This window comes from Podarcis raffonei, chromosome 1 (assembly GCF_027172205.1).
Source record: "Podarcis raffonei isolate rPodRaf1 chromosome 1, rPodRaf1.pri, whole genome shotgun sequence".
NCBI classification, from domain to species: Eukaryota; Metazoa; Chordata; class Lepidosauria; order Squamata; family Lacertidae; genus Podarcis; species Podarcis raffonei.
In genome coordinates, this window is record NC_070602.1 from 27,353,062 (window position 1) to 27,379,866 (window position 26,805).

Here is a 26,805-nt window from a genome sequence, read left to right on the forward strand (position 1 = left end):
TGAACTGATACTGGGTCTGCTTTTGCCATGTCATTGCACTTGGCTCATTGCACAGTAGCTGCTGTAATCACCTAGATCCCAAACTTAGTCATTTCTGAAATGAAATTTCTGAAGGCTACCGTATTCTCAGGGTGCATTTGCATAACGGGGCACGCGTGTTCAGCTAAATACTGCAGAATCAAATTCTGTCTATAGTGCCAGAAAATCTTCTGGTGAAATGAAATTCCCCCTACAGTTGGTTATTGGTCTGGGACAGAAACCTACAAACCCTGGCTAACTGAAAGAAATGTGCCATATAGCTCACTCTTCTCTTCATCGTGGTTGTTCTTTTGCTGATAGGTTACACTGTTGCTCGACTGAAACTTGGCGATTACCATTTCTATGGCTTTGGAACTGAAGTTGATTACGAAACAGCATTTATTCACTACCGCCTGGCAACGGAGCAGCAGCACAGTGCCCAAGCTATGTTCAACCTGGGCTATATGCATGAGAAAGGACTTGGTATCAAGCAGGTGAGCCACCTTGGGAGACATGGTCGTTGTGAAATTTGTTGCAGCAAAATTTCCAGTATGGTCAGTTGTAAGAATCTCTTGCCATCTACTGTAGGCATTTGTACATAATGCACTGGGCGGCAGGTGGGGAGGGGAGGACTTTGCAATCTGGCTAAATGGAGACAAGGTTACCATTAATGAAAGTGCCTTGCATATTTATTATGCAATATATTGGGGTGGGGGGGAATATCAGCTTCCTGCTGTTATTTAGAAGTTGGCACCAACAAGTTCAAGTTAATTGCTTTTGTCGTTCACGAATATATTTTAATTGTATGTATTTTGTAGGATATTCACCTCGCAAAACGCTTCTATGACATGGCAGCTGATGCCAGTCCAGATGCTCAAGTCCCAGTCTTCCTTGCACTCTGCAAACTAGGAATCATTTATGCCTTCCAGTATGTACAAGAAACCAATGTAAGTAATGCAGAGCTTTTATAGGAAAAGAATGATACTGAAGGTACTTGGATGGTGGTGCATTCCTGGTCATAAGTACCTCTCTTCCCCTTCTTCTGTGTGACTGGCTTGAAGTATAGATTTGTAATTGGAAACAGCTTTAAGGTGCAGGAACACTTGCCTGTAGATAGAACAGTTTCTGGCAATGTGAAGTTTTGAGGTTGGAGGTTAATGTTTGTCCTTGGCTTCTGTCCCACTTCGCCTGTAAAAGTGTTTCCTTGTCACACTTGCTCCCATTCAACTAGCGAAGTAGACTATACACAAAATTGAGGGACGTGGGTGGCACTGTGGTCTAAACCACTGAACCTCTTGGGCTAGCTGATCAGAAGGTCAGCGGTTCGAATCTCCATGATGGCGTGAGCTCCTGTTGCTCTGTCCCAGCTCCTGCCAACCTGTTGTTGTTGTTTAGTCGTTTAGTCGTGTCCGACTCTTCGTGACCCCATGGACCAGAGCACGCCAGGCACTTCTGTCTTCCACTGCCTCCCGCAGTTTGGTCAAACTCATGCTGGTAGCTTTGAGAACACTGTCCAACCATCTCGTCCTCTGTCATCCCCTTCTCCTTGTGCCCTCCATCTTTCCCAACATCAGGGTCTTTTCCAGGGAGTCTTCTCTTCTCATGAGGTGGCCAAAGTATTGGAGTCCCAGCTTCAGGATTTGTCCTTCTAGTGAGCACTCAGGGCTGATTTCCTTAAGAAAGGATAGGTTTGATCCTTAAGAATGGAGCCTGCCAACCTATCACCAGATAAATAGGTACCGCTGCGGTGGGAATGTAAACGGTGTTTCTGTGCGCTCTGCTTTCCATCACAGTGTTCTGTTGCTCCGGAAGCGGTTTAGTCATGCTGGCCACTTGACCCATAAAGCTGTCTGTGAACAAACAGTGACTCCCTCAGCCTGAAAACGAGATGAGCGCTGCAACCCCATAGTCACCTTCGGCTAGACTTAACCGTCTGGGGGTCCTTTACCTTTTACCTTTTTTTACCCAAAATTGACCCACTGCCCCTGTTGCAGTGCCTGACATCCTGGTGTTACCCTGGTTGACTGAGTTCTTAGGTAGTAATCCAGACTGTTCGTGTTTTCACAAGACCCTTATTCATCATTATACTGGAGAGTCCTTTGAAATCTGCAGGAGTAGCCAACATGGTGCTGTTAGAAAACCCACAAGTGAAGCATGAAGGCACTTTCCATCCCATGCTGTCCCTTCCCCCACAGCATCCAGAACTGGTATTCATTGTCATAACTCCTCTGACAAGGGAGACTCCATTTAGCCATCATTACTAATATCCAGCTATCTATGGGGTCCTTAGGCTGTAAAACCATCAAGCTGGGTGTGGGGAAAAAGAGTCTAAACCTGTGCAGGTCAGGGTTATGACTCCTTTTTCTTGTTCATTTCAACTGGTAGTACTCCCATTGGATAGGGACTCTTAACTTGGCCTGTTTTCAGGAAAGCCCTGGGGCACTTCATTTTTGCCCCTTAGAAATGGGCCTTCATATTTCTCTTGCACTCTGCTACAGTCAACTGGGGTTTAATCATGAAACAGTAAGCTGCAGGAATGCCAAGCTGAAGCTGTGCACTCATCCCACCACCTTTCAGACTGATCACTTTATATTCCTGTTGAGGAAGAGTGGGAGAGAAGTGTTCCCATGGGTGTTGCAGAGCTGTAGGTGGTGGTAGCCAGTGGGCAGGTATAAAATTTAACTCGAGTTAAAAATAAAACTTGCAGCACATGTAATACATGGGAGGTGAAATACACTAAACAGCTTTCCAGGGTCCTTGAAGAAAGAACATAACCTGGCTGCAAGGTTGCCACAGATAAGTTGCCCATCAAAAAGGCAAGGTTTGACACTCAGTAACATTCTTGTTCAGGGATGCAGGTGGCGCTGTGGTTTAAACCACTGTGCCACTTGGACTTCCCGATCGGAAGGTTGGCGGTTCGAGGCCCCGCGACGGGGTGAGCTCCCGTTGCTCGGTCCCAGCTCCTGCCAACCTAGCAGTTCAAAAGCACACAGTGCAAGTAAATAAATAGGTACCACTCTGGCGGGAAGGTAAACAGCGTTTCTGTGTGCTGCTCTGGCTTCGCCAGAAGTGGCTTAGTCATGCTGGCCACATGACCCGGAAAACTGTCTGTGGACAGACGCCAGCTCCCTTGGCCTGTAGAGTGAGATGAGCGCCGCAATCCTAGAGTTGTTCGTGAGTGGATTTAACTGTCAGGGGTACCTTTACCTTTATCTTTTAGCATTCTTGTTCACATAAGGGGCAGGAAGCTATTGAAATTGTGGACAGCAGCTGAGGACTGAATGCCTCTCGCTTTGTCTGTTTTTTGTTTAGATCAAAGAAGTGTTCTCACACCTTGACATGGACCAGCTCTTGGGACCTGAGTGGGACCTTTACCTCATGACCATCATTGCTTTACTCTTGGGCACAGTCATTGCTTACAGGCAGAGGCAGCACCAGGCAATTCCCAGGCCAGCAGGGCCCCGGCCAGCTGTGCCCCTCCAGGATCCTCCCCCAGAGCATCAGCCACCGCAATAGCAGGAGCCTCAGCGAAGTGAACTGGATTTTCCAGCCGGGACTGTTTTGCGTGGTTTTAGGACACCCCATGAATGGGCCACATCAGCAAGGGAGGTGCAAAAGAGTGTTGCGTTCCGAAAGTCGCTTAGGACTCTTACCTTTCTTTTTTCAGGGATATGTATGTTTTTTCAATGCGGAGTTGAACGTTATTTCAGTGCCAGTGGAATAACGAAACAGCTTTTGTGAAACACGAGTGTGTTACTTCAGAAGTGATGCCTGCTGTACCAGATTGTTCAGTGCCCTTTTTCAGTTGTGTCTCAATAGTTCAGGTGATGATTGTGGTGGAGGTTGGCCTACACAGTAAGGAAACTTATAGTCGAGTCTTTGTTCCAGAAAGTCAAGCCTCTGCTTTTCTTCTAAGTAAAAAAAAAAGGCCATGTGAGTATGTTTGCAATTGTGATAAACTTGATTTATTTTTCTGGTTCTCTTCCCAATTCTTTCGATACCATCTTAATCCCTTAATAGTATTTCCCACCCTTGAGTGTCTGTGGGTGCTTTCATTTGGATATATCAGTCCATAAGAAGCAGATAAAAAGACTATCAGTAAATATGAATATACTTACTCTCAGTGATCTGTGCTTACCCCTCCCCACTTGGGCAAATTCTTCCTAGCAGCAGTGGATGAAGTATGATTGCACTTATAAAATGACAAATAATTTAACGAACAAGTCCTCTGCAACGTGTGCAGAATTCTGATTTTTTTGAATTATGTACACTGCAAGAGCCTGTCTGAGACGTGTAAGGATTCCACCCCACCCAAGCTCACTCAGCCTCTTTTCTTTTCTTTTCTTTTCTTTTCTTTTCTTTTCTTTTCTTTTCTTGTTCCACAAATATGCCAAGATTAGCCGAACAGTGGGCTGGAGAAAAAGCCAGTGCTTTGTTAAGCTCGGAAGGCATCTTTATGGCAGTCTTTCTTTTCTGTTGCTTTTCCAGTCCATCATAATTCAGGTCTAATGAGCCGGATTTGTCTTAACCTGATATTGCAAATTCTATTCAAGCATTCATTTCTAAATGCATGAAGGGGCCCTGCAGGAATGTATGGCACTAGCCCTGGCCCCATGGCAACACAGGCATTTGCAGCATTCCACAGCTCATGTGTGATCATCTCTTCGATGCACATAGGATTTCATCCTCGGAGGCGGGAATCCAATCTTGTCCCTGTGTTGGAAAACCTGTGCACATAGAAAGCAGCCCCCTTCAGACTGAGCTGAAAATGGCAAGACAACGCTGGCATACATTGTGTGAAGAGGGCATTCCCACAGGTTTCAAATGCCCAAACAGGATGATTGCAGTAGGTGTAGGAGACTGTGCAACTTTGGGTTATTAATGTAACCTCAATCTACATATCTAAAAATTGGTTACTACCATTTCTGTTGCATTAGCTATCGTGAGATGCAAAGCACTCAATTAGCATATAGTAGTCGACTCTAAATGTATCAGTTAATAACACCCACACCATTTATACCAGTTTGGCTCCAGCACACATTATTTTTAAGCTCCTTAGAGAGTAGGAATATGTTTCAGGGGTGAGAGGATCCCCAGACTCTGATGTCATATAAGAGCTGTTGTAGTACGAAAACAAATCTCAACATGTTTTTCCTTTGGCCTCAAATCAAACAACATGTTCCAGGCTATAAGACAACTATGGACACTTGCTGTTTAACCCATTGCTCTTTTAGTAAGTCACTACATGAAGCAAAGATGCAAGGATAATTTTCTGGCTGAACGGATGCACAGAAACATGTTCCTTTTTTAACTACTACAGTAACATATACAGGTTCTGTTTCTAGAGCATCATTATATAAGCTGTTGGTACCATTGAAAGCAATGTGGTATTTAAATGTTGTTTAGAGTCTGGACTTGCATACGTTGCATGCTTCTCAAAAGCACCTTATCTTGCCTTGTTCAAATGCCAACAGTCTTTGTTAGTAAGCAAGTAGACAAGCATAGTTGGAGTAGCAAGGGCTTCCATTAAAAGAGAGACACCTTATGGCTCTGAAATCTTAGAATATTATTGAGCAAGATTTTCTTCCATTAACATGTCTTGGAATCTGTGAGAGGAGCTTCTAGAAGCTGGGTGCGGCTTAACAGTATTATGAGGTTGGACAACTTAGTAGGTGGTCCGAAAGCTTTTTTTTCCCCCAAAATGTGCACATCAGATAGACAAGGTGCAAACGAAAACTAAAACCTTACCATAGTTTGGGTCCTACATACAGGCTGCAGTTCAAAGGAACAACAGGGTTGTGGGGGGGGGGGATATTCCTTTAGCGTTTCAGTAGCTTTCACAGCCCTGGAGGCAAGCCACAGCTTTAGCAAACTGCTTGCCTCTTCGGAAGTGGGAGGTGTAACTGAAAATGTTCAAGGCTCCAGTTGCAAGTGATGGTCTCTGCTCGTGCATTTGTTAATTACTACAGGGTAAAATCCAGAAAAGTGTGCTTGATTTCAAATGAGACTAAATTGTGATACAGTTGTTTCCTACTTTAAAATCAATACTTTCTTTGAAATGAACAGCTTAGTAACTGCATAATTCTTCAAAATAACCAAAATTTCCAAAATATTCCCCTCCGCTATCTCATTTTATTGCTTCTGTGGAGCTTTTTAAAGAATTGCTAATTGTACCACTTTAAATTTGTTTTGATTCACTTGAAGAACATAATAGTTGACTCACTCTTTAATTTCCACTTGATATAGCAACTGTAGCCCTCATAACCACATCCATACTAAAGCTAAACCTTGAGATAAGCAAAACACATGATCTCCCCTTTTGAATTATTTTCCTCCTTTAAAATGCAAGATAAGTAATAAGTGTGTTTCCCTTATGGATTTTGCCATTGCTGAAGCTATTTAAATAGCATCCATTTAGATTTGATGTAGCTGACAGCAGGTTATATGGGGGAACCATCAAGCAAACTCAGGGATTTAAGAAAAGATCAGTAGGTCTAGGTTATCCACATATAGTATCTTTGAACATCCTCTTGTTTTGAACTAACCTTTTAATTTTCCTTTTAAATTAAGACTAGCATCTATCAATATAAAATTGCTTGCATTCAGTTGGTGCTAGTAAAGCAGGCTTTGCCTTTTTAACTTTTTGTCATGGGGTGTGATTTTAGAGAGCATCCTCTTGCTATTTAGAGGGGCAGGTAGATTTAAATTATCTAAGCTAAATGGAATTGCTTGACATGGATCAAATTGTTGAATTCAAATTGTGATTCTTTTATCCAAGATAGATCAGAACATAAATGGACTTGGCTAAGGATCTGCTGAAACTTATGTCTTTCTAATCCATCTCTTTTCTGAAAATTGTCACTGTACCAGATGTTGTGAACGTGAACAGCAGCATGTTTCAGAGACTATAATTATATATCGTTGGAATTTTGCTTCCCTGGATGTAATTAGTGCTATCCATATGTATGAGAAATTTCTCCTTTCACACGTTAAGTGACAGTGTTTGAGTGAAGGGTTTACTCAAGTCTTAAATCACTAAACCAGGAATAAACAGCATATTTGAAGTAGCAATGGATGTCCCACCACAAATCTGTGTTGGGTTAGCTCAGCTCTGCCTTTCTCTTCATGGTAGCTGTCACAGATGCTTCTTAATCTGCTTTTCCATAATGTGGCTGTATGTGTGAAAATACTTCACTCTGTGATTGACACCCTTGGGGAAATAAAGTGGGGGAAGCTTGCCTTCTAATATTTTAACTACTTAACTGGGGGATGAGAAAAATTGAAAGAGAGTTGTTTCCCCACTATGTTTTAACAAACCAAACAATACAGAGCACCCAGTCCATCATCTCAAGGTAGCCATCACTGTTGAGCCCAGTTCGGGTTTTCTTTGACACAAGGTATTTTAAACAAGCCCTTGCTTAAACCAACAAATAAGAAGTTAGTTGTGACTGATCATTACACGAGGCTGGGTGGTATGTATAAACCAAGGCAGTAGTGCTTGGACACAAAGCACCAGCACACCAGTGTCATGTACCCCTAGCCCACACATCCCTGGTGCAACTGACTGGTTCCGCTGATTTAAGTGAAACTTAAGTTACAATCCTATGCACGCTTGCCTAAGAATACACCCTGTTGAACCGAATGAACTTAATTCCAAGTAAATAAGCATAGGATCAGGCTGAAAGTCCAAAGTAAGATGGATTGGGGCCAACAGCTTGCACTCTGTTAATTTGCTGTTTCTAAAACCCACATACCCAAGTTACAAGAACGGAAGCTTACTTTAGCAATTCTTTAATATTTTAAACAGCACGGCAAACAGGTTACTTTCCACTTTTTTCCCTTTTTCTTTTTTGAAGCGTTGGCATGATTTGAGAGCTGCAACTGAATGCATACAGTTGGAGAAGGCTAGTGAGAAGAGTCCTTTTGTCTCACGCTGGCCTAAATCACAAAGTGAATAAAGGGTTTTGTAAATTTTCTTTTGTATTTAAGATGATGCAGTATAAAGGCTGGAAAAGTGTAATATAACTGTAAACACATCCTGTTAATAGAAAGATGTACAGATTCATTTTGTACTATATCTTGTTGAATAAAGATGCCACTTTTGTGATTGGCCTGTAATGATGTAAGAGAAGTTGTGTTTCCTTTTTACGTTTAAAAAGAACTGGCATTTCTGACAAAAACTATGACCCATGCAGCTGAACGAGAAATCCCCACCCCCTTTTTTCCAGTTGAACAGATACACTTAGTGCCTAACAATACAATAAAATTTTTGCCTACTTGGCAGTAAATGCTGATTTCAAGTAAATATGCATAGGATTGCAACCTTAGGGTACAATACTATGCTCGCATACCAGGGAGTAAGTCTCACAGAGCTCAGTGGGGCTTAATGTATACCTAAACTTGCATAGGACTGCAGTGTTACCGTCTGAGTCAACTTTTCCACCTTGGGAGGACTGAAACACCTATGTGTTGCTTCCCTGTTTCACCTGCCTCCTCTTCTTCCCTCCTCTTGTTGCTTCCGCTGTGTTGAATGTTAAGAGTGTGACTTTTGTGAGCTTTTATTTTTTGAGGCAGGGTGCCTGCCTTATATTCTGCAAAGCAGCAGGTGCACTGTGAGGAAGAGAAGTTGTGAAGAGTGCTTTTTTTGCATGTAAAGAGAGCACAGGAAGAGAAGAGTCAGGAGCGCTGTCACATTATCATAGTAATGTGCAGAAGAACGGGAATATGTCCTCCACCTACTGTCCATGACCTGCACATATGCAACTATGCATCAACAGAATATATTCCTCGTATGCACACAGTTGATGAATGGGTGTAGCAGAAGGAATATGACCGTGTGCATGGAGATGGGGCCAAGATTGGGAGAAACATCACCACACACACTTCTATATGCATCTCTCTGTACATGTTGCTGTTCATCTGCCAATCACCATGGGAACTAGATGCCATGATTCAATACCTATTACAATCTCCCCACCCCCAATCCCACCCAATAAAATCAGCACTGTTGTATAGCCTTGTTTGTACCTTTAGAATTACATTGCAGAAAGGGGTTTTGTTAAATCTTGCCAGAAAGAATGTAATATGATTCCTGCAAATGCCTAGAATATTTAGGATTGGCTTTGAGAGGGAGTAAGATAGCAGTCAATCACAGGAGCAAATCACCTGTGAATTCACTGAGCTCAGGCAAGCCACTGTCTCAGTCTCCATCACCTCCAATCTGGAATAATGTAATGACTTACCTTACAAAGTTGAAAGAGCTATAAAGGTGATGAACTTGAAACAGACTGAGAACAGGAAAATTGCTATTACAAGTGCTCTTATTATATAAAAGCTGTGTGACTGTTATGAACCCCTACCGCTGGTTTTGTGGCCAGCATTTTTTATTTATTTTGGCATGTCAAATCAGGCATAATTGACACTTGAAAAGAGAGCAAATATCTTCTAAAAGATCCCATGCTGCATTTGGTGTAGAATTCCTTCATTCACATCTTAAGATCAATTTATTTGGGGGAAGCTTAGCTAGTAATAATGAACTGTTCTGGGGTTGTTGATGTTTTTAAGATGGTGATGGTAATGATTGCCACTTTTCTACGTAACGACAGCTGTAGAAGAAGAAGAAGAAGAGTTTGGATTTGATAGCCTGCTTTATCACTACCCAAAGGAGTCTCAAAGCGGCTAACAATCTCCTTTCCCTTCCTCCCCCACAACAAACACTCTGTGAGGTGAGTGGGGCTGAGAGACTTCAGAGAAGTGTGACTGGCCCAAGGTCACCCAGCAGCTGAATGTGGAGGAGTGGAGACGCAAACCCGGTTCCCCAGATTACGAATCTACCGCTCTTAACCACTACACCACACTGGCTCTGGCAACCCCCGTTTGTCCAAACTCCAAGGATCTTCCTTTGATGTGTTGCTGACTTGTTCTCCTTAACTACTTCCCCCCTAGGCACTGATGCTCTGGACTGGAAAAGAAGCTTAACCTGCCTTTTTGCACTGTTAAATATGAAGCCTGTTAGCTCACCTTAATTCTGTTCGGGAATTCTGGAACTGTGTATAGCAAACACAGGGAAAGAGGCACATGAATGAACATGTTAGCTCCACCCTTCTCATTTTTGTAGCCCTCCATAAGTTTTGAGAGCAACTGTGTGAAGAGGCTCCTTGCATGTTTTAGAACGGTGCTTTCCAAAACATGTGGGGACTCTCCACATACTCATGGCTTACTAATTCACACAGTTGCCTGCCTCTTTTGGAGGGCAACAGTAGCATGCACATCCCTGCAACACCTCCCTCCCCCCCCCCACTTTATTATGCTTAAAGCCAGGGGTTCTCTAGTTTTCTGCTCCCAGGATCCACTTGAGCTGGCTAAAATGAGACTGAAGCCCACCCATCACAAAATGGCGGTGCCAATAACAAAATGGCAGCAGAAAGGGGTTGGCAGAATGAGCTGGCAATTAAAGACTCCCCCCCCGCCCCCATTGCTAAGTAATCCCTTTTCTAAATTGCTAAATTCTTTGCCCACGGTTCATCTTTCTTGAAGAAAAGTACAGACTGCATGAGAGATTTTGTGACTCAGCCTCCCCATTTTATGCAGAATTGCTGACCCAGAAGTTCTTAGTGGGGAGGGCATTTTATTTTTTTTATTTTATCTACCTTCCACCACCACCACCCTCACCCAATATACACATACTCCTCTCAAAGTGGTTGGCGTTTTTTGTTTTTGTTTTTAACTGATCTGTAATTTCATCTCCTTGTTCTTTTCACACTTAGCTTTCACTTATTTCCCCCCAAGCTTTCATTCCTTTCAACCTACTTCTTTCACATTCACATCTTCCTATGAAAGCTCTATCTCTTGTCCCCAGTTTCATTTTCTTTTCCCAGTTTATTAGATTACTCTTTAAAAATAGTAACCTTTTTGGCTCTCTAGCTTCCTTCAATGCTGTCTCTTGCCCTTGCCCTTAAAGGGAGGGTGGAGAAGCTTCTGGGTTTGGCAGGAGATGGAGAGGGGGAAGAATTAGGATGTGGGGAGTGAGTCCACGTGAAGTGGAAGGGTCAAAAGGATCAGCAGCAGATCACAGGACAACTTCTCCCTCAGTCAGTCATTCTGTCTCCCTCCTTCCTGTTTGCTGTCTTCTTTCCCTGGCACTTGTTGCCACATCCGTTTCCTCTGCTTCTCAGATGGGCGGGTATGTCAAACTCAGTTTTCTTTCAGTTTCTTCACATTCTTAATTTCACTTCTGTACATTTCTACATCAGCTTGTAGGAAAAAAAATTATTTAAAAAATAACACAAACCTCATTAAAATTCAGTAGCATTTTAGTGTTCATTTATCCTAATGTATGCATTTTGATATGCAGTTTTCCTGCAAATTTCCTGAATACATTCTTTTACCCATGTTCTGTGATTCTATTCTATTCAATGCACATTTTACCATAGCATTTGCATTTTTAAAAAAAATTCCCTCTCTCAATAGAATATACAGAGACTCAGTTTTCAAATCCTAGAACTGTTCAGACAAATTAGCCATACCCAAAGCATGACATTGCTGTTATAGGCAATATAGGGATTGTGAGAGAAGAGAGAGAGGAATGGAAAGGCGGAGACAATAAATTTCATTCTTTGTAGCCATTATTCGTCTGGAGAACTACACTGCAGAAATCGGAGAAGTGTGAAATTCAGAGGCTGAAGGTTCACATCTTGTTTTGCAAAGTGTGGATTAGGTAAATTCACCTTTAAATGTGAACTGAATACAATTTCTCCCGCATCCCTAATTCCCACTCTGACACACTGCATGCTGCAGCTTTACTCTCTTACCAATTCATCTCCTACATATTCCTGTGCACTGTACATGCAGGGAAATGCTGCTACCCACCGCTCAACAATAAAGCCACGGCATGACAAGGCAGGTGGGATGCAGCGCTGAAGTGTCCTGGTGGTCTTTGGAGCACAGTTTGAGAAATGCGGCTGCACATTTTCCAGCCCCAGCACACTGGGTTGTTAGCCAACTGCTCAAACTAACACAATATCAATGTATATTGTTTATCAATTGCCTAAATATGGTACATAAGCCAGATAGTGGCAAGGCTAATTTTTTTAATAAAAAAATCTTGTGTTGCTGAGATTTCCTGGCCATAAATTCTAACTGTCTTGTTTTCATTGGCGCTTTGCACTCAAAATAAATTGGCTTTGGGTGAGTTTGTGTTCCTATTTGTTTTGGTTCTGTTTATTGGACTGGCTTACGCCGGTCTGAGGTTTCCAGTGTTGTTAGATTGTATTTGTGACTAATATCTTTTGAGGAACTGAATTCTTAAAAGTGATTTGGGATGTGTTAGGGCTGTGCAAAACAATCTATAGGCACAAATCAGCTAACGCTAGGCGTTTTCTGGGTGCTTTTCTTTGAAATGGCAGATTTAAGCTTCTGCTTTAAGCCTCTTCCAGAGAAAAGAACGTGACTGAAAGGTGCTCAGCTTCAACTGGATTGTGCCAACCAGTCTTACTTTATTTTTTATCATTAATATGTGTCGACTTTGCTCCTGCCTGGAGAGAAAAATGCACAGAAGGGAGTGGGATATAAGAATGCTGAAAAGAATGACATAATATGACCTCACTCTACAGCTGTCTGCCTTCCCCACCCGCTTTTGCTAAAGATTCCCCATTGAGGTTCTTAGTTGTCCAGTACTCAAAAAATACTCCTAAAAGTAGTACTAATGCTTACGTGGATTCTCTCCTCCACCCCACCCCCCGAATTAGCAGGAGGTTAATCTCAAAGTATTGCTGCCTGTTCCATCTCCAGCGTGAACAAACCCAAACAGATGGTTAGCTAATGCTCTAATTGTGTGTGGTGGCTGAGAAGTGTTGGAGACAACATATAATTTCCAACTTAATTGTGTTCTTCCTCAAGCTGGGCTGAGAACGCAGGAATGCAAACAAGAAGTATTTAGCAGTGATGGGAAGTCTATATTTCAGGTGAACCTGGGCTGGCCTTCGTCTGTCTTGGGAGAAAATGGAAGGGTGCACTGTTGGGAGGTGAAGTCAAACCATTGGAGAATTGCAGCGCCTGCTGTGGCTGTAGAGACCAATATGGGAGAGGCACGTTTTGTTGCAGGTGGGGCAGGTGAAGGCATCATTCCTCCTCTGGTCACTGCTGTGGATACACGACGTGGCTGATTGTCTCCAGGTGCTGGGTAACTGGCAAACTGGCCTTAGTTGTGGACTAACAGTTTTCAACCTACACTAATAATTCACAATGGCAACAACTATTTAATTCAGTGGTTTTTGAACTTTTGGCCTACAAGGATCTTTCCCCACAAACCCTTGCCTGTTGAAGGTGATTAAATGTGTATACTGCCCTTCATCCAAAGATAATAGGGTGGTTCACAACATATAAGACCTGTTATGACTATTCTGGGGAGTATTATATCCAGTATGCAGACTCTGTGTAGCAAGGTCACATGCTAGACCCATTGGCTTCATTGTCGTTAATGTCTCTGCTTGAATCAAGTGCATTTTGTAACCCAGCTCTATTTATTATTTTCATCAGGTTCAGGTGAAGCAATGGATATGCAAAAGCAATGTTTTAAGTTGCTTAATTATTGGATGAAGGCCAATAAACTAAAGACGGAGGTACTGCTGGTAAGATTCCAGCTGATCTGGAAGATAGTGTCCAGCATATTGTAGATGATACACTCGCCCTAAAAGATCAGATTCACAGTTAGGTATGGGAAACCACCCATGAGGTGAAGCAGCTGCCTCAGGCAACAGGATCCACTGGGACAGCAAATCTGGCCTCCAAGAATGCATTGCCTGCTGCTGCTGCCATAGTAGCAGCAACAGCTACGGTGTGCTCCTTGGAGGCCAGATCTGTCCCCTCTATAGTGGCCTCATGGCAAATAGGAGGCACTGCTGATCTCCTCCCACCCTTGTTCCTGATGTAGATCTTCACTCACTCCTTCTCTGGTGGGGGGAGTACATGCCAACATGTATTGGGTCAGCCCTGGGTTGAGGTAGTGCTAGATCCATGTCAAAGTGGCATGAATTGGCTCTCACAGATTCAGACTGGTGCACCAACTGTGCTTCTCCTAGACACTGTTATCTGTGCTGTAGTAGCAGTCACATTAGACTACTGCCAATGCATTGTGCATAGGGCTTCCTTTAGAGAATCTCCAAAGTTCTGAACACCTACTACCTTCCCTCTTAACTACTGAACTAACCACAGTTTCCATTATGTCCAATCTCAGGGAACTGTGGTTAAATGAAGCAGGAGGGTTTGCAGATACAGTTTTCCACAGCTTCTGCTACTTGATGTGAATTGCCATCTGAATTGCTGAAATGTTAAACATGCAAAAACATGCCGTTCCTCAGAGCAATGGCACCTTTCTAGCTCACTAGGCATGAAGTCATCATCTTCTCCTGCCCTCTCACCTAGTGCAAGTAGTCCAGTTACAAGTGCTAAATAAAATGTTGTGTATGGTGTGTGTTATGCTTACCCATGACCTGGCACTAGACACAGAGTCCTCAGAGAATGAGCCAGACATGCCACAGGTCAAAGACCTAGAGGAGCGGGCAGGAACTCCTGGAGCCAGTCCTGAGGATTTCCTCTTGTGGGAGGTTAGAGGAAGAATTCTTGGATCCAACAGAGGAGGTGGAACCACCCCTCAATGCTTGAGAATGCTGCTGTCAAAAGACCCTGTTTGAAGCCAAAGAACTCATCTCTGCTTTTCAGGCTGAGGGAGTCGGCATTTGTCCACAGACAGCTTTTCCAGGTCATGTGGCCAGCATGACTAAACCACTTCTGGTGCAACAGAACACTATGACGAAAGTCAGAGCGCACGGAAATGCCGTTTACCTTCCCGCTGCAGCGGTACCGATTTATCTACACACGTTGGTATGCTTTCAAACTTCTAGATTGACAGGTCCTGGGACAGAAAAATGGGAGCTCACCCCGTCATGCCGATTTGAACTGCCGACCTTCCAATCAGCAAGCCCAAGAAGCTCAGTGGTTTAGACCAGAGCACCACCCATGTCCCACACCTTTTACCCACTGGCAAAACAGGAGACTTCCTAATCTTATGGGCTACTGTGTAATCATATGTGGTCAAAGGATAAAAACGTGCAATTTACTGTGTACCTCTTACTGTAGGGTGGGGTATCATGTAATTTTTTAAAAAATGTTGCACAATAAGGAGGTGGAAATTCTGAGAATAAATTGCCCGCATTTTCACATTAATGTATTTCGTTTTCACAACAACACCAGCTGCTTGTAATGAACAGAAGGGAATCTTACAAGATGTTGGCATTGCTGAAATAGAAATAAAAAAATCATTCTCTTTTCTCCTAGAATACTGATTTAAAGGGCAAGAAAGTGCTTGAATGGTTGAGCTCATAGGCAATGTTGAATTATTCTAGTCTCTGAGTAAATAATATTGTGCATGGTAGAAAATACTGGATCTTGCGGTGACCAAGAAAAGTCAGTAAGTCTATGTGCATTATGTGGGTTGGCATATAAAGCGGAATATTGATTACTAGCTATAATGGAAACATTTCTGATGAAGGAGGAATACTAAATGCTTAATAGAGTGGGGGCAAAATCCTTGCTCACACATGACAACCTAAACAGTTGAAACTACAGTCTTGACTTCAGTAACTGGATTCCAAACTTCTTACCGTAAGATGAGCTGTGGATTGTACAGGACATTTTTTTCTTGGTTTTCAACTGCCTTCCACCCCTAAGGTCAACTGCAGGGATAATGATTTCTTTACGAATCCTATTCAGGCATAGCTAAATGAGGGTGTGTACCAGGTCTGCCCCAATGTATTTTGTCATGTGTGACACAACTCCAATTAACATCGTGTTGTTCTAAGTTAAAATAGAAACTGAAAGTGGCTTAAAAAATGTATGTGGACCATTTCACACTTGACACTTCTCCTGTGTGGAACAGCACAAGAAGGAAAAGGAATGTGTAGTACCACCATCAATACCTATTATGGTATTGATATTGAACTTTATGAGTTGTTGTTAGCACTTTATACAGCAGTTGGCACCTTGTGTTATCATCTATATTTTATATTCCACCAAAGCACTTTATTGTACTGTATGTGGCACTCTTAACACAACTTAAACCAGCCTTGTTAGATCTTAGTAGTACGGTACTGTCTTTGTACTAGAAGGGCAGAGAGGCCACTGAGAATTGAAGAATATTTTTTATACTCTCCTCCTTGCAATATGCTGTATGGATTATATTATGGGAGTTGTGGGTGGGGTTGTTTTTACGGTCTTAATTGCAGTTGTATATACTGTAACTTGCCATGGGACCTTCTGGTGAAGGGAGAGTAAGAAATACAATAAATAACTGTAGGAAACACTGTTGTTGCCAGAAAATTGTGTGAACATTTGTTTTTCCCTGTATCCAGATGTTTGGAAGTCACTGCAGTTCTAAACAAACGTTTTCAGTGCAAAACTGGCTTTCATGTAGCTCTTACATACAATCATGTACATGCTATGTCATAATCAGTTTTACATCTTTGTCCATTTATTCATTTGACAAAAAGTATAACCCACTTTTCAACAGCTGTTCTCAAAGGGTGATTACCACTGACAAAACGACAAGAATCAGAAAAACTCCAGAAATTAGAATACAGCATCAATCATGGACAGGGTGAGTCGAATTAAAACAAAGCTGACATTAAAACATCTTAGCTGTAACGATGCTTGCCTGAAGAGAAACACTCTTATCCTTGAATGAGTCGCACCAAACTTCGTTTAAAAAATTGTTCTGGGAGGGTGAAAACGGGCTTTTCATATGGTCTTCCGATCTGCTGGCTGGTTTCCTTGTACAGCGCTGTTTGCTGTTAGCTTTTTTGTGGCAGAGGGCAATTGATTTGCTTGGCTGGTGTGCTTCGGTGTGACACCTCCAACATGCGGTCGGGCATCTAACGAAGGTTTCTTATTATTTCGTTCTATTTAATAATAACATCTTCGGAACACATATCTCTATTTCTAATCCCATTGGGTTTTTTATGTCACTCTGTGAAATGTTATGTGCATTTATAATATACCACCGATGACGACGCCGGGGGAGGATTGCGCGCGGTTGTTTTGCATTTTACAGTTAAAGCCTTCGATGAGAATGAAAATAGACGGTCAACCCTTCGACATCTCCGAGGCTGCACTGGGGGGGGGGGGGTCGAGAGAGCGAGGAAACACCCTGGGACAGCCTTGCCACACCCTCCTTCCCCGCCAGCCAATCCCGATCATCTTTAGCTCTCCCCGGCTTCGGATCCTGCCCAATGGAGACTCTCCCCTGCGCGGGTTCCTTCCCTCGAAGGGAAGGGAGGAGAGCGCCAGGAGTGCAGCCCTCTCGCTCCAAGAGGGGATGGCAGAGCTTGGCTTCCTCCGCTTCGATCGCTACCGCTGAACTTTCCTGCCGGGATTTAAATTTCCCCCATCTCCCCACCACAGCCTTTCAGCACGCACATCTTTTTGCTGGAGGGAGAGAGAGAGAGAGACTGCGTGGCGCTTCCAAGGTAACCCGATCTCTTGCTGCACACCACGTTTGTATTTTCTGATCTTCTCCCGCAAACCAAAGGAGGCAGGTGGAGGGCAGGGTCAGGCCAAGGAGGCAGCGACGGCCGCAGATATTGCCGGTGTGATCGCAGCCTCGCCCCGCCGTGGGAACATGTGCGCGTCGCCGCGTCCAGATCTCCGCCCGGGTTTCGCCTGGGCTCCGCGGAGCACTTTCAGCCTGCGAAACTGCACCGGCTGCTTGGCGGGGACCTGAGAGCACCACGCTTGGAGCGTGCAAATCCCTCGCAGCCAAACAAAGAAGACCGAGATACTTCGCCTGCCTCGAAAGTAGCTCGGCGAACGCCGCTGGGTAGGGCGCGGTGGAGGTGAAGGAAGGGACACTGCGTTTATAGAGGGTGTTTTTTTACGCTTGGCTTTTTTTTACCCCCCTTTTGTAAATCATTTGCTAGAAATCGGCACCGGGGAAGACCCGGTAGCCAGGGAGATCCGTGATCGCCCACGATCGGCGGTGGGAATCGCTCTTTGTATTATATAGCCTGTGACACAAGGACGCTGTTGGGTTTGTCTGTCTGTTGCTTTTAAACTCTCCTAGGGGACGGCTCTCAGTCTGGAGATCGGGTGCTTTTGGAGGGGTGATCTTTCTCCCTGTCTCCTCACCTAAATGTTCCCACTTTAGCTGCGCTCTGTTGCTCGCGATTGATGGTGCCCCATTCAAGCACTCTCCTCTCTTCACTCTGTACTCGAATCTGCTCGAGCACCTGCTTAAAGGGAAAGCGGTTATTTCTCTCGTTGGTCCTAGCAACCCTTTAGTGTCTCTTGTCTCTTTCCGGAATGCATTATCTTCCCAGACATTAGCACCCGCAGGGCTTCAGAAAAATGCAAGTCGCTAATGTGTTGGGAGTTCCTCCCCTTCTCTTCTCAATGCATCCATTATTGACTTCTATCCTTTCACATACCAGAGTTTTTAGGTGGTGTTCCTGGAGTTTAGCGAAAAGGAAAAGGCAGTTATATAATGCAAGAAATTGCCTTGGTTTCTGTTTCGTGCTAGGAATCAGAAATATCCCATTTAGGCAAACTAAGGCGGTAGAGATGGGATTGTGTGTGTGTGGTAAAACTGTTGTTGTCTGGATTGAAGTTGAGGAGCCATTAAGAAGAACAGGCAGATCTTACCTTTGGAGCACAATCCATCAATAGGTCATCAGTCTTTTGTACACGTCTTGTTCATGAGTTTTGCCCAAGAGAATTTCCAGGGAGCTGTGAGCCTCATGTCAGTGGGAAAGTGGGGTGCCGTGTGGATTTTCCATCTCTGGTACCAGACTGTCTTGCAAGGGCCAGCCCTGTGGCTAGAAAGTTCTCACAGTAATGTGAATAGCATTTCTCACATTAACTTCTGAACTAAATTAAACAGGTGCATTCATCAATTTCCAAAGATGAATGAAAGCTTGGTATGGAAAAAGTAACAGATAAGTATCTTTCTGAGAGAAAAACGCTCAGACTCCTGCTGTGAGAAAAATAGGGGGTCTCCCAATGGCTCTCTTCACCCTTAATTAATTACAGTTCCCATGATTCTTTGGTAGAAGCCATGACTGTATGGTGCTGCTTTCATTTACAGTGCAGATGGAGCCTTAGACTATGAACTTACAGTAATGGTCTAGGGACAGGGGTGTTTTTTAGATGATGGTGCATTTAGATTTGAATACTTCACTTCAAAATGTGGTAAGCTAGCCCTGAAAAATGTGGGAGCCCCTCTTGCTCATTCTTCTGAGTAAGGCCTTGGACTTCTGCCCCAAAGCGCGACCTTGACAACACTTGTGATAGCTCAGTATTAAGCCTCCATCTGGGACCAAACATTGGTTCAAGGCCATGCTTTAAATGTACGAATGTAAAAAGAGCCATCCTGGGCCAGACAAAAACTCCAGAATCCAGTCCCTCAAAGCTCCTCTGCAGTAACTTGGGGTCTTGACGATCCACAAGGGCCAGCCAGATGTTTCTGGGAAGCCCACAACCAGAGCTGGAAGGCAACAGCTCCCTCTACCAGTGCCTTTGAACAACTGGTATTCAGCTCCATATTCTTTCAACAAGGAGCCTCCATGTAGCCATTGGTTTGTTGGTTTGTTTGTTTATTAGATTTTTATCCTGCTTTTCAGCTAATTATTGTCCGTCCGTCCCCAAGTGGCTGAAATGAATTAAAAATAAATAATACAAGCACTGCCATCAAGTCTGGAGGTTCTATAACTGGCCCCGGCCCTATTGTTTTGGCAGGTAAGACAGGAGCCATGGCAAGGTGTTGGTAGGAGTAAGCTGTGCATGCCGTGCTGCCCTCTGGTCTAGGGAAGGATATTACCCCATTACCGGTGTTGAAATAAGATTCAACTGCCTGTCAGGTCAGCTTCTATGTGTGAAGTTGGGATTGAAGTATGGGTGGCACCATGTCATCCTTCGCCTGAGGCAGCAAAGGATTTTGAGTAAGCCCAGGTCCTACTGATGGTAGCTCAAGACTCCTAGACATTCCCCCAAATTGAGACATATGGGGAAAATGCATCTCTCTAGTTCTTCAGGACCTGCCCATGCAAAGTTGGAATATCCACTCCCCTTCTGGAATTCATCCCAAGTGGAAAATAATAGGTTGGCATCCATCTGTCTCAGGAGACAATGGAGGAGTGTCCATTGTGGGTGAAGTTAACCTGTTGGAAGGTTACAGGGCCTCCTGTGGCTGTAGAGGCCGATATGGGAGAGCCATGTTTTGTTGCAGCTGGGGCAGGTGAAGGTGTCTGGTTGTGCTTCCCTCTGTGCTCCTCCCAGCAGTCATTCCTCCTCTGGTCATTGCTATATGACCTGACTGCCTCCAGGCAGGGATTCCCGTATGGCGGGGTTGATGTTATCAGCCTTCATGTCACGTTTGGAGAAATCTTTGTAACGGGTCTGGTGTCTGATTAAATAAGGAAAATAAAATTACTGCATATCTTGCTTGCATCATAGGTCTGTCTTGTTAACCTCTGAATATCAGTCAGTCATCTATCCCTGACAATGGCGGTTTTAGGGAAGCGCAGGAAAGAGGGGTCTCCTCCAAAATGCTGACAGCTCCTTCGGTCAGGGTCTGCACTTCACACAGGAGAGCAGCTCTTCAGGCAAAAATGTTTTCAGTAGGCTAGGAGAAGGCTGCTCTTCAGGAGGCATCACCTTAGCATTCTCAAGGGAAGGAAAACAACTTCACAGCCCTGCCTCTTAGCTGTCTTCACCAGCCCTCTCACAGCTGCCCACTTCTCCACCAAAAGGGAGCAGGCTGGGCTTACCCTCTGTTATTGCTAGACAAAACATCTCACAAAGACTCTCCACACAACATTCCCCCACCCACCCCAGATGGCATCATTCTTGGGCCAATAGGTGCTTTGCACATGTGTAAACTTTAAAAAAATCACTTTCAAAAAGGTTTCCTTGGCCACAAAATAGTACTTTGAAGGATACATGTGGGGACTTGGTTAGTTCTGTAAGTGCATCACCTTCAGTTGTGCAAGATTCGTATATATCTTTCATCAATGTAGTGGTTCTGTTGCAAACCTTTTGAAAGCCCTCAAAATAGCAATATTGTGTCACTTTCAGAAATTCAGCCTTTTGTCCTACTGGAACAGCTTGGGGATTTAAACCATCTTGTCATGGATTGGTCAGGGATGTTAATACTGCACTTCAAGAGTTCAACCCCCCCCCCCCAACAAATGGGGTGTTGCAGCATTCTTTTTTGGACCTGTTGTTGTTCAATGTTACAAATGACTTGGATGAAAGAATTGAGGGGGTGCTCATCAGATTTGCAGATGACACCAAACTGGGAGGGGTAGCTAATGCTACAGAAGACAGAATTGGGATTCAAGATGACCTTAACAGATTGGAGAACTGGGCCCAAACTAACAACATGAATTTCAGTAGGGACAAAGGTTCTGCACTTAGGCAGGAAGAACCAGATGCACAAATATAAGTTGAGACACCTGGATTGCCAGTAGTACATGTGAAAAGGTTCAGGAATCTTAGTAGACCACAAGACGAACATGTGTCATCAGTGTGATGCATGAGCACAAAAAGCTAATGCTATTCTAGACTGCAGCAACAGAAGATTTGTGTCTGGATCAAAGGAAGTCATAGTACCATTATATTCTGCTTTGGTCAGACCACACCTAGAACACTGTGTCCAGTTCTGGGTGCCACAATTTAAGAAGGATATTGACAAGCTCGAACGTGTGCAGAGGAGGGCAACCAAGATGATCAAGGGTCTGGAAACCAAGCCTTGTGAGGAACAGTTGAGGGAGTTGGGTATGCTTAGACTGGAGAAGCGGCTGAGAGGAGATATTTAAAGGGATGTCACATGGAAGATGGAGCTTGTTTTCTCCCTCTCTGGAGGATAGGACCCAAACCAATGGATTTAAGTTACAAGAAAGGAGAAACTGACAAAACATCAGGAAGAACTTTCTGACACTATGAGCTGTTTGACAGTGGAACAGACTCACTTGGGAGCTTGTAGACTTTCCTTCCTTGGAGGTTTTTAAGCAGAGGTTGAATGGCCATCTGTCATGGATGCTTTAGCTGAGATTCCTGCATTGCAGAGGTTTGGGTTAGATGACCTTTGAGGTCCCTTCCAACTCTACAATTCTGTGATTCTAAGAGTAGGTACGGTCATCTGTTGCCACCTGAGAGCTTTGACTTGCTGCATATATTTATGTTGTTGTTCCCCATTTTTACCCAGCAAAGAGAGAATTTTAGATCAAGGACTGTGAGAAATGAATTGGTTATGTAACAGTGAACTAGTCCCCCCCCCCTTGACAGACTGTCTAGTACAAAGGCTCCCACCCACCTGCCACAGGTGAGGTTTTCTCCCTGGCTGCAGAAGACTTTGAGAAATGCAGTTTTGCTCATACATATTTTATACCACCCAATTTACAGAGGCTTTCTTCCATTTGCTTTGTCAAAATGTTCCGTGTGGGAAGCATCACATTCTTTCGTGTTTACTACTCGAACTGACTTTTTCTGCTTGCAGTCTTTTCTGCTCAGTCCTAGTGTGAAGAAAGTAATTTTGCATGAATTGTAAATGAAATAAGAAAATGCCCACAAGCACTGCCAGGGAAGGGCAGGGAGAGTGAGACTGAGACCGACCATTAGTGGGGAAGGATATGCCTCTAGAATAACCACACCTACCATTTTCTATGCATTTTTAATCCATCATGTCCATTATCCCTCCAGCCTTACTAATTGTTGCAAATTAATAACACCAGTGCAGGAATGTATATCAGTATCTGACTTCATCATCTGGAGATACCACTGTGTAGCACTGGATGTTGCGGTATCAGACCGAGTGCCAGTGACTGGTCAGGTTGGGCAGTGGCCAAGGGCCCCAGAGGCTGAGAAGGACCTCTCAGCAGTCCATCCCAATGGGCCCTAGGACGACCATCTTAGCAGTAGGTTAGCAGCCATTTTTGAAAGGGAGTGAAGCTTCCATCTACAATGGCTTCCCACTATCTTAATTTACTTCCACCCATGGATCTATAAATGTATAAAATCTAGAGATTTTGTCAGTGCTATTTTTCTAGAAAAAGAGGTGCCATGAACACCTCCCTTGTTTTCTTAGAACAGTAATGGCACCCACCTGAGAGATGATGGAATTGAGTTCTGGCAAGTTCCGGCTGAAAGAAAGCCCTGGTTTTCATGGATATATAGGCCAGCATTGCTGCCCACTACTAAAATGCCTTCAGGGGATCTGGCTGTTGGCATGCAACCAAGGAAACAGGGACAATTGGCAGGTCCCCAGCTGGTTCCAGCCCACCGGCCGGTGTGCCAGGCGACCTCCAATCCTTGGTGCAGCATCTGCTACCCAAGCTTCAGAAGCTAGGGCATGCTACTCAGCAGAGTAAACGCCACGCAACAGAAGTGGTAGGAGAAGTTGTGTGAGCATATTTACATGTCTGATCTCCTTCGTGTCCAAAGCAAGGCAGCAAAAGCAAAAGCTATACACAAACAGAAGTACCCAGCAAGCTGTGCTGGAGTGTAAACAGACATGTGACATACAACAATTCCACACGTCTGTTCTTAAGGTGGAATGGAATATCCCAACACTGGCAGGGAGTGGTGTTGCTGCTCTTGCAACAACAGGAGAAAAATACTGTGTGGCCTGTGATGGGGGGTAGTATTGATGAAGTATTGCTTCAAGCCTTCAAACGAGGAATATCACAGTCCAGTGTGTTATCTCGCTGAGCAGGGCAGTAGGAAAGAGAACACAGTTTTTCCCAAAGCAGAGCTGGATCTGCCAAGTGTGTAAGGGAAATAGGAATATATCTCAATTCTTATTTCATGTGGTAGAGTGGCCTATTCCTGTATTCCACCATGTGCATAACCTATGTGCCCTGGCCCTGTTTGATCTTGCCCTTGGTTTAGAGTAGTCATCCCCAGCTTGTTGCCCTCCATCTGCCCTGGCCAGGCATAATGGGAGTTTTAGTCCAAAGATATCTGCAGGTTTGGGAGGGCTGGTTTAGAGCATTTTAACAAGCAAGGTTTATACTTGGGTCTACAATCCTCTCCATGCCATTGATATATGCCATACAGCAGTAATCTTGTTTGAGCTTTGACGAACCAGCTGTGCATTTGCTACGAAAACTGTCTTTTAATTTTCAGTGCCATTATGTAATGGGAAGATGTGCTGTAATACAGCATCAATGTTAAAACACCGAGACTCAATAAGTAATGTTTCAAGCTGATTATTTCCATAACTGGATTTTCTTTTTAATGGTCAAAGCAATAGTTTCCTGCCATGTCTCTAATGGGAGAACACTGCTTGCTGTGAAGTAATACGTTTTGATTCTTATTGTGCTACAGTACCTGGTTAAGAGCCATAATTCCAAACACAGTGGGGTTGAATTCTCAGCAGATCCACATCAGTTAGTGCTGTAAGTTGTCACTTTATGTTGGCGGTCAACCAATGCAATGGAAACAGCTGAGATTCTTATGGCACCTTGAAGACCCATAAATATAGGGGGGCATAAGCTTTTGTGGCCAAAAAAGATTGTTTCAGCTTCCTGCTCTTCAAAGAGGCACCAGATGCCAAAAGTCTTATGCTGACAGGGCCACCACACCTGTAGGAACTTGTGTTTTTCATACACACCCACCAAATCTCAGGTCAGTGCAGCATTTCAGATTAGGGCATCCACAGTCCCAAGCCATTTGAGGCTTTGCAGGAAAGTAGTAGCAGCTTTAAGAGCCCAGAAATGAGCAAGACAAGATAGGGTGAAATTACACTCTGATCACCCAGTAGCAGACCGTTTTCATTTCATTTCACTTTTAATTTGTATACCTTCTTTCTATATTGCTGTAAAACATGGCAGCTTACAAGCTGAAGGAACAACAAAATAGACAGCAGAGATCAAGAGTTTGGCAATGATATTGTGGACCATTTGTTATACTTTTCCAGTTCTGTAGAGCACAATGGCTGTGGCCAAATCCCTTTTTCCGGGAAAGTGTGCAACAGCCAAAGCTGGTTAAAGGCACTGATACTCAACCGTGTAGGTGTGCCAGATCAACAAGCGCTAACAACCTGTGAGACTTAAGGGGGAGTGCGACATCTAACCCTGGATCAGATGATTCGCTGAACCAACAGCATTTGCATCTTAAATGGATTAAATTTCATTTAAGTGCACATCTAGTCCTTTATTGATATCAAACATTAGTTTAGGATTTCTAGTCTTCCTAGAATCTGATGGAAGCAAGAGGTAGGACCAGGTGTCACCTGCGTGCTGGCTCCTCATCCCAAATCTCTCCTGATATTTGCAGCAAAAAGTTTCATGTTGCTACTTCACTTGCTTTGTCCGATGGGTTGCTGTCTTTTCCACGTTATAAAATATTTGTTATTTCGGAATTTTACAGACTTGCGGGCAGGGCTTTGCTTGAAGGAGGACTTGAGACTAAGACAGTACAGTGAAGTGGGTACAGAAATGAGCTCTTATCTCTTTACCTCTTCCTGCCACCACTGTGCATTTTTTTCATTGCCTCTCTGAATTCCATGTAGGGCTGCGGGGGAGGGAATCCCGTCTGAACCCTGGAGAGCGGCTGCGAGTCAGTGTAGGCAACACTGAGCTAGGTGGAGCAATGATCTGACTCAATATAGTGCAACTTCCTATGTTCCTGTTACTCTTCGGAGTTGAAATGAAGGGCCAGTTTAGCAAAGAATCTGAAAATGCGCATCACTCAATGACCGAAATCTCAAGCACATGTGAAATAACGATAAACTGAATTGACAGCCTGCTGACCTTGCAGTTTATCTAAAATTTGCTGCATGTAGGGCCTCCAGCAAATGATTACTCCAGAGTGGTAAAATAATATTACTTTTACCACTATTGAGGGCAGAGACAGCTCCAGGTTTGAGGGGGCAAAGAGCCCACAAGTATTGGGGTAGGGACAGGAGCATTTCTCATTTCCCACAATGCCCCTGATGTAGCATCACTGTGCAGCATATTGGGAAAATAAATGGCAGCTTCCAAACCCAGGGTAAGTATCAGTGGTTGACGTTACTGAGATGCTGGGACTTTGACAGCTGCCTGACGACAACAGCAGCTTGCAGATTGTTGTGAGAGAGAGCACAATTTGAACTGTTTGCCTTGGGCACCTAAATGACTTGGGTCTGTCTGTGAAGGAGTGATGGTTTAGGACACCCCTTGGACAAACCCCCTCTCCTGCTGGGGTGTGGGCCATCAGCAGGATGCATGAACCATGCTGACTTCTGACACCGGCCTTGATAGCATTGCAGTGGCTTGCCTGCTAGTCTTTTGAGTTAGATCCCAGGGTTTGGAAAAAGAGGAAAAGTTATGCCCCTGTGCTGTGCTGGGACTTTGCCATCCAAACCCTCAGAGCTACTGTATGGGCGTTCAGTGACTCATAGGGTCATTAGGGTCTTGCTCATATATTATGAGTCGCTTCTGTGGTTGGATACTCCTCCATTAAGACTATTTTGGGCACAAAGAGCTGTTTTCATTTTGCAGATGAAATACCCAACCCTTCTTTCAGGCATGGCCTAACATGAAGATGAATCGTGGCACTCAGTCACACCTGTTGCTCACTTCAGCCCAAAAGCAACAAGGAATACTGTCAGAATTTAGCCGTTAAAAGACCAAGAGTTTTGTTTTCCATGTTTAAACTCTCAGTCTTGATGAATTTTCATTTGGTTATGGGAGGGGATATATTTGGCATGTTTCTTTTTTATGGAAGTGGAAAGGGAGTCGTGACAGGTAAACACTGTCA

The 26,805-nt window shown here is 43.9% G+C and overlaps 2 protein-coding genes across 2 annotated transcripts in view; both read left to right on the top strand.

Annotated features, from left to right (window-relative positions):
* Positions 1-8,139, top strand: part of SEL1L (SEL1L adaptor subunit of ERAD E3 ubiquitin ligase) — a 38,288-nt gene extending 30,149 nt beyond the window's left edge. Inside the window, exons 19-21 of the mRNA XM_053377751.1 lie at positions 340-512; positions 837-965; positions 3,331-8,139. Coding sequence (XP_053233726.1) covers positions 340-512; positions 837-965; positions 3,331-3,534 — 506 coding nt within the window. The 3' untranslated portion in view covers positions 3,535-8,139. The remainder of the gene's footprint in view (positions 1-339; positions 513-836; positions 966-3,330) is intronic.
* A 9,201-nt stretch (positions 8,140-17,340) lies between these two features.
* Positions 17,341-26,805, top strand: part of STON2 (stonin 2) — a 64,228-nt gene continuing 54,763 nt past the window's right edge. Inside the window, exon 1 of the mRNA XM_053377757.1 lies at positions 17,341-17,537. The gene's annotated coding sequence lies outside the window, so the exon portion shown is untranslated. The remainder of the gene's footprint in view (positions 17,538-26,805) is intronic.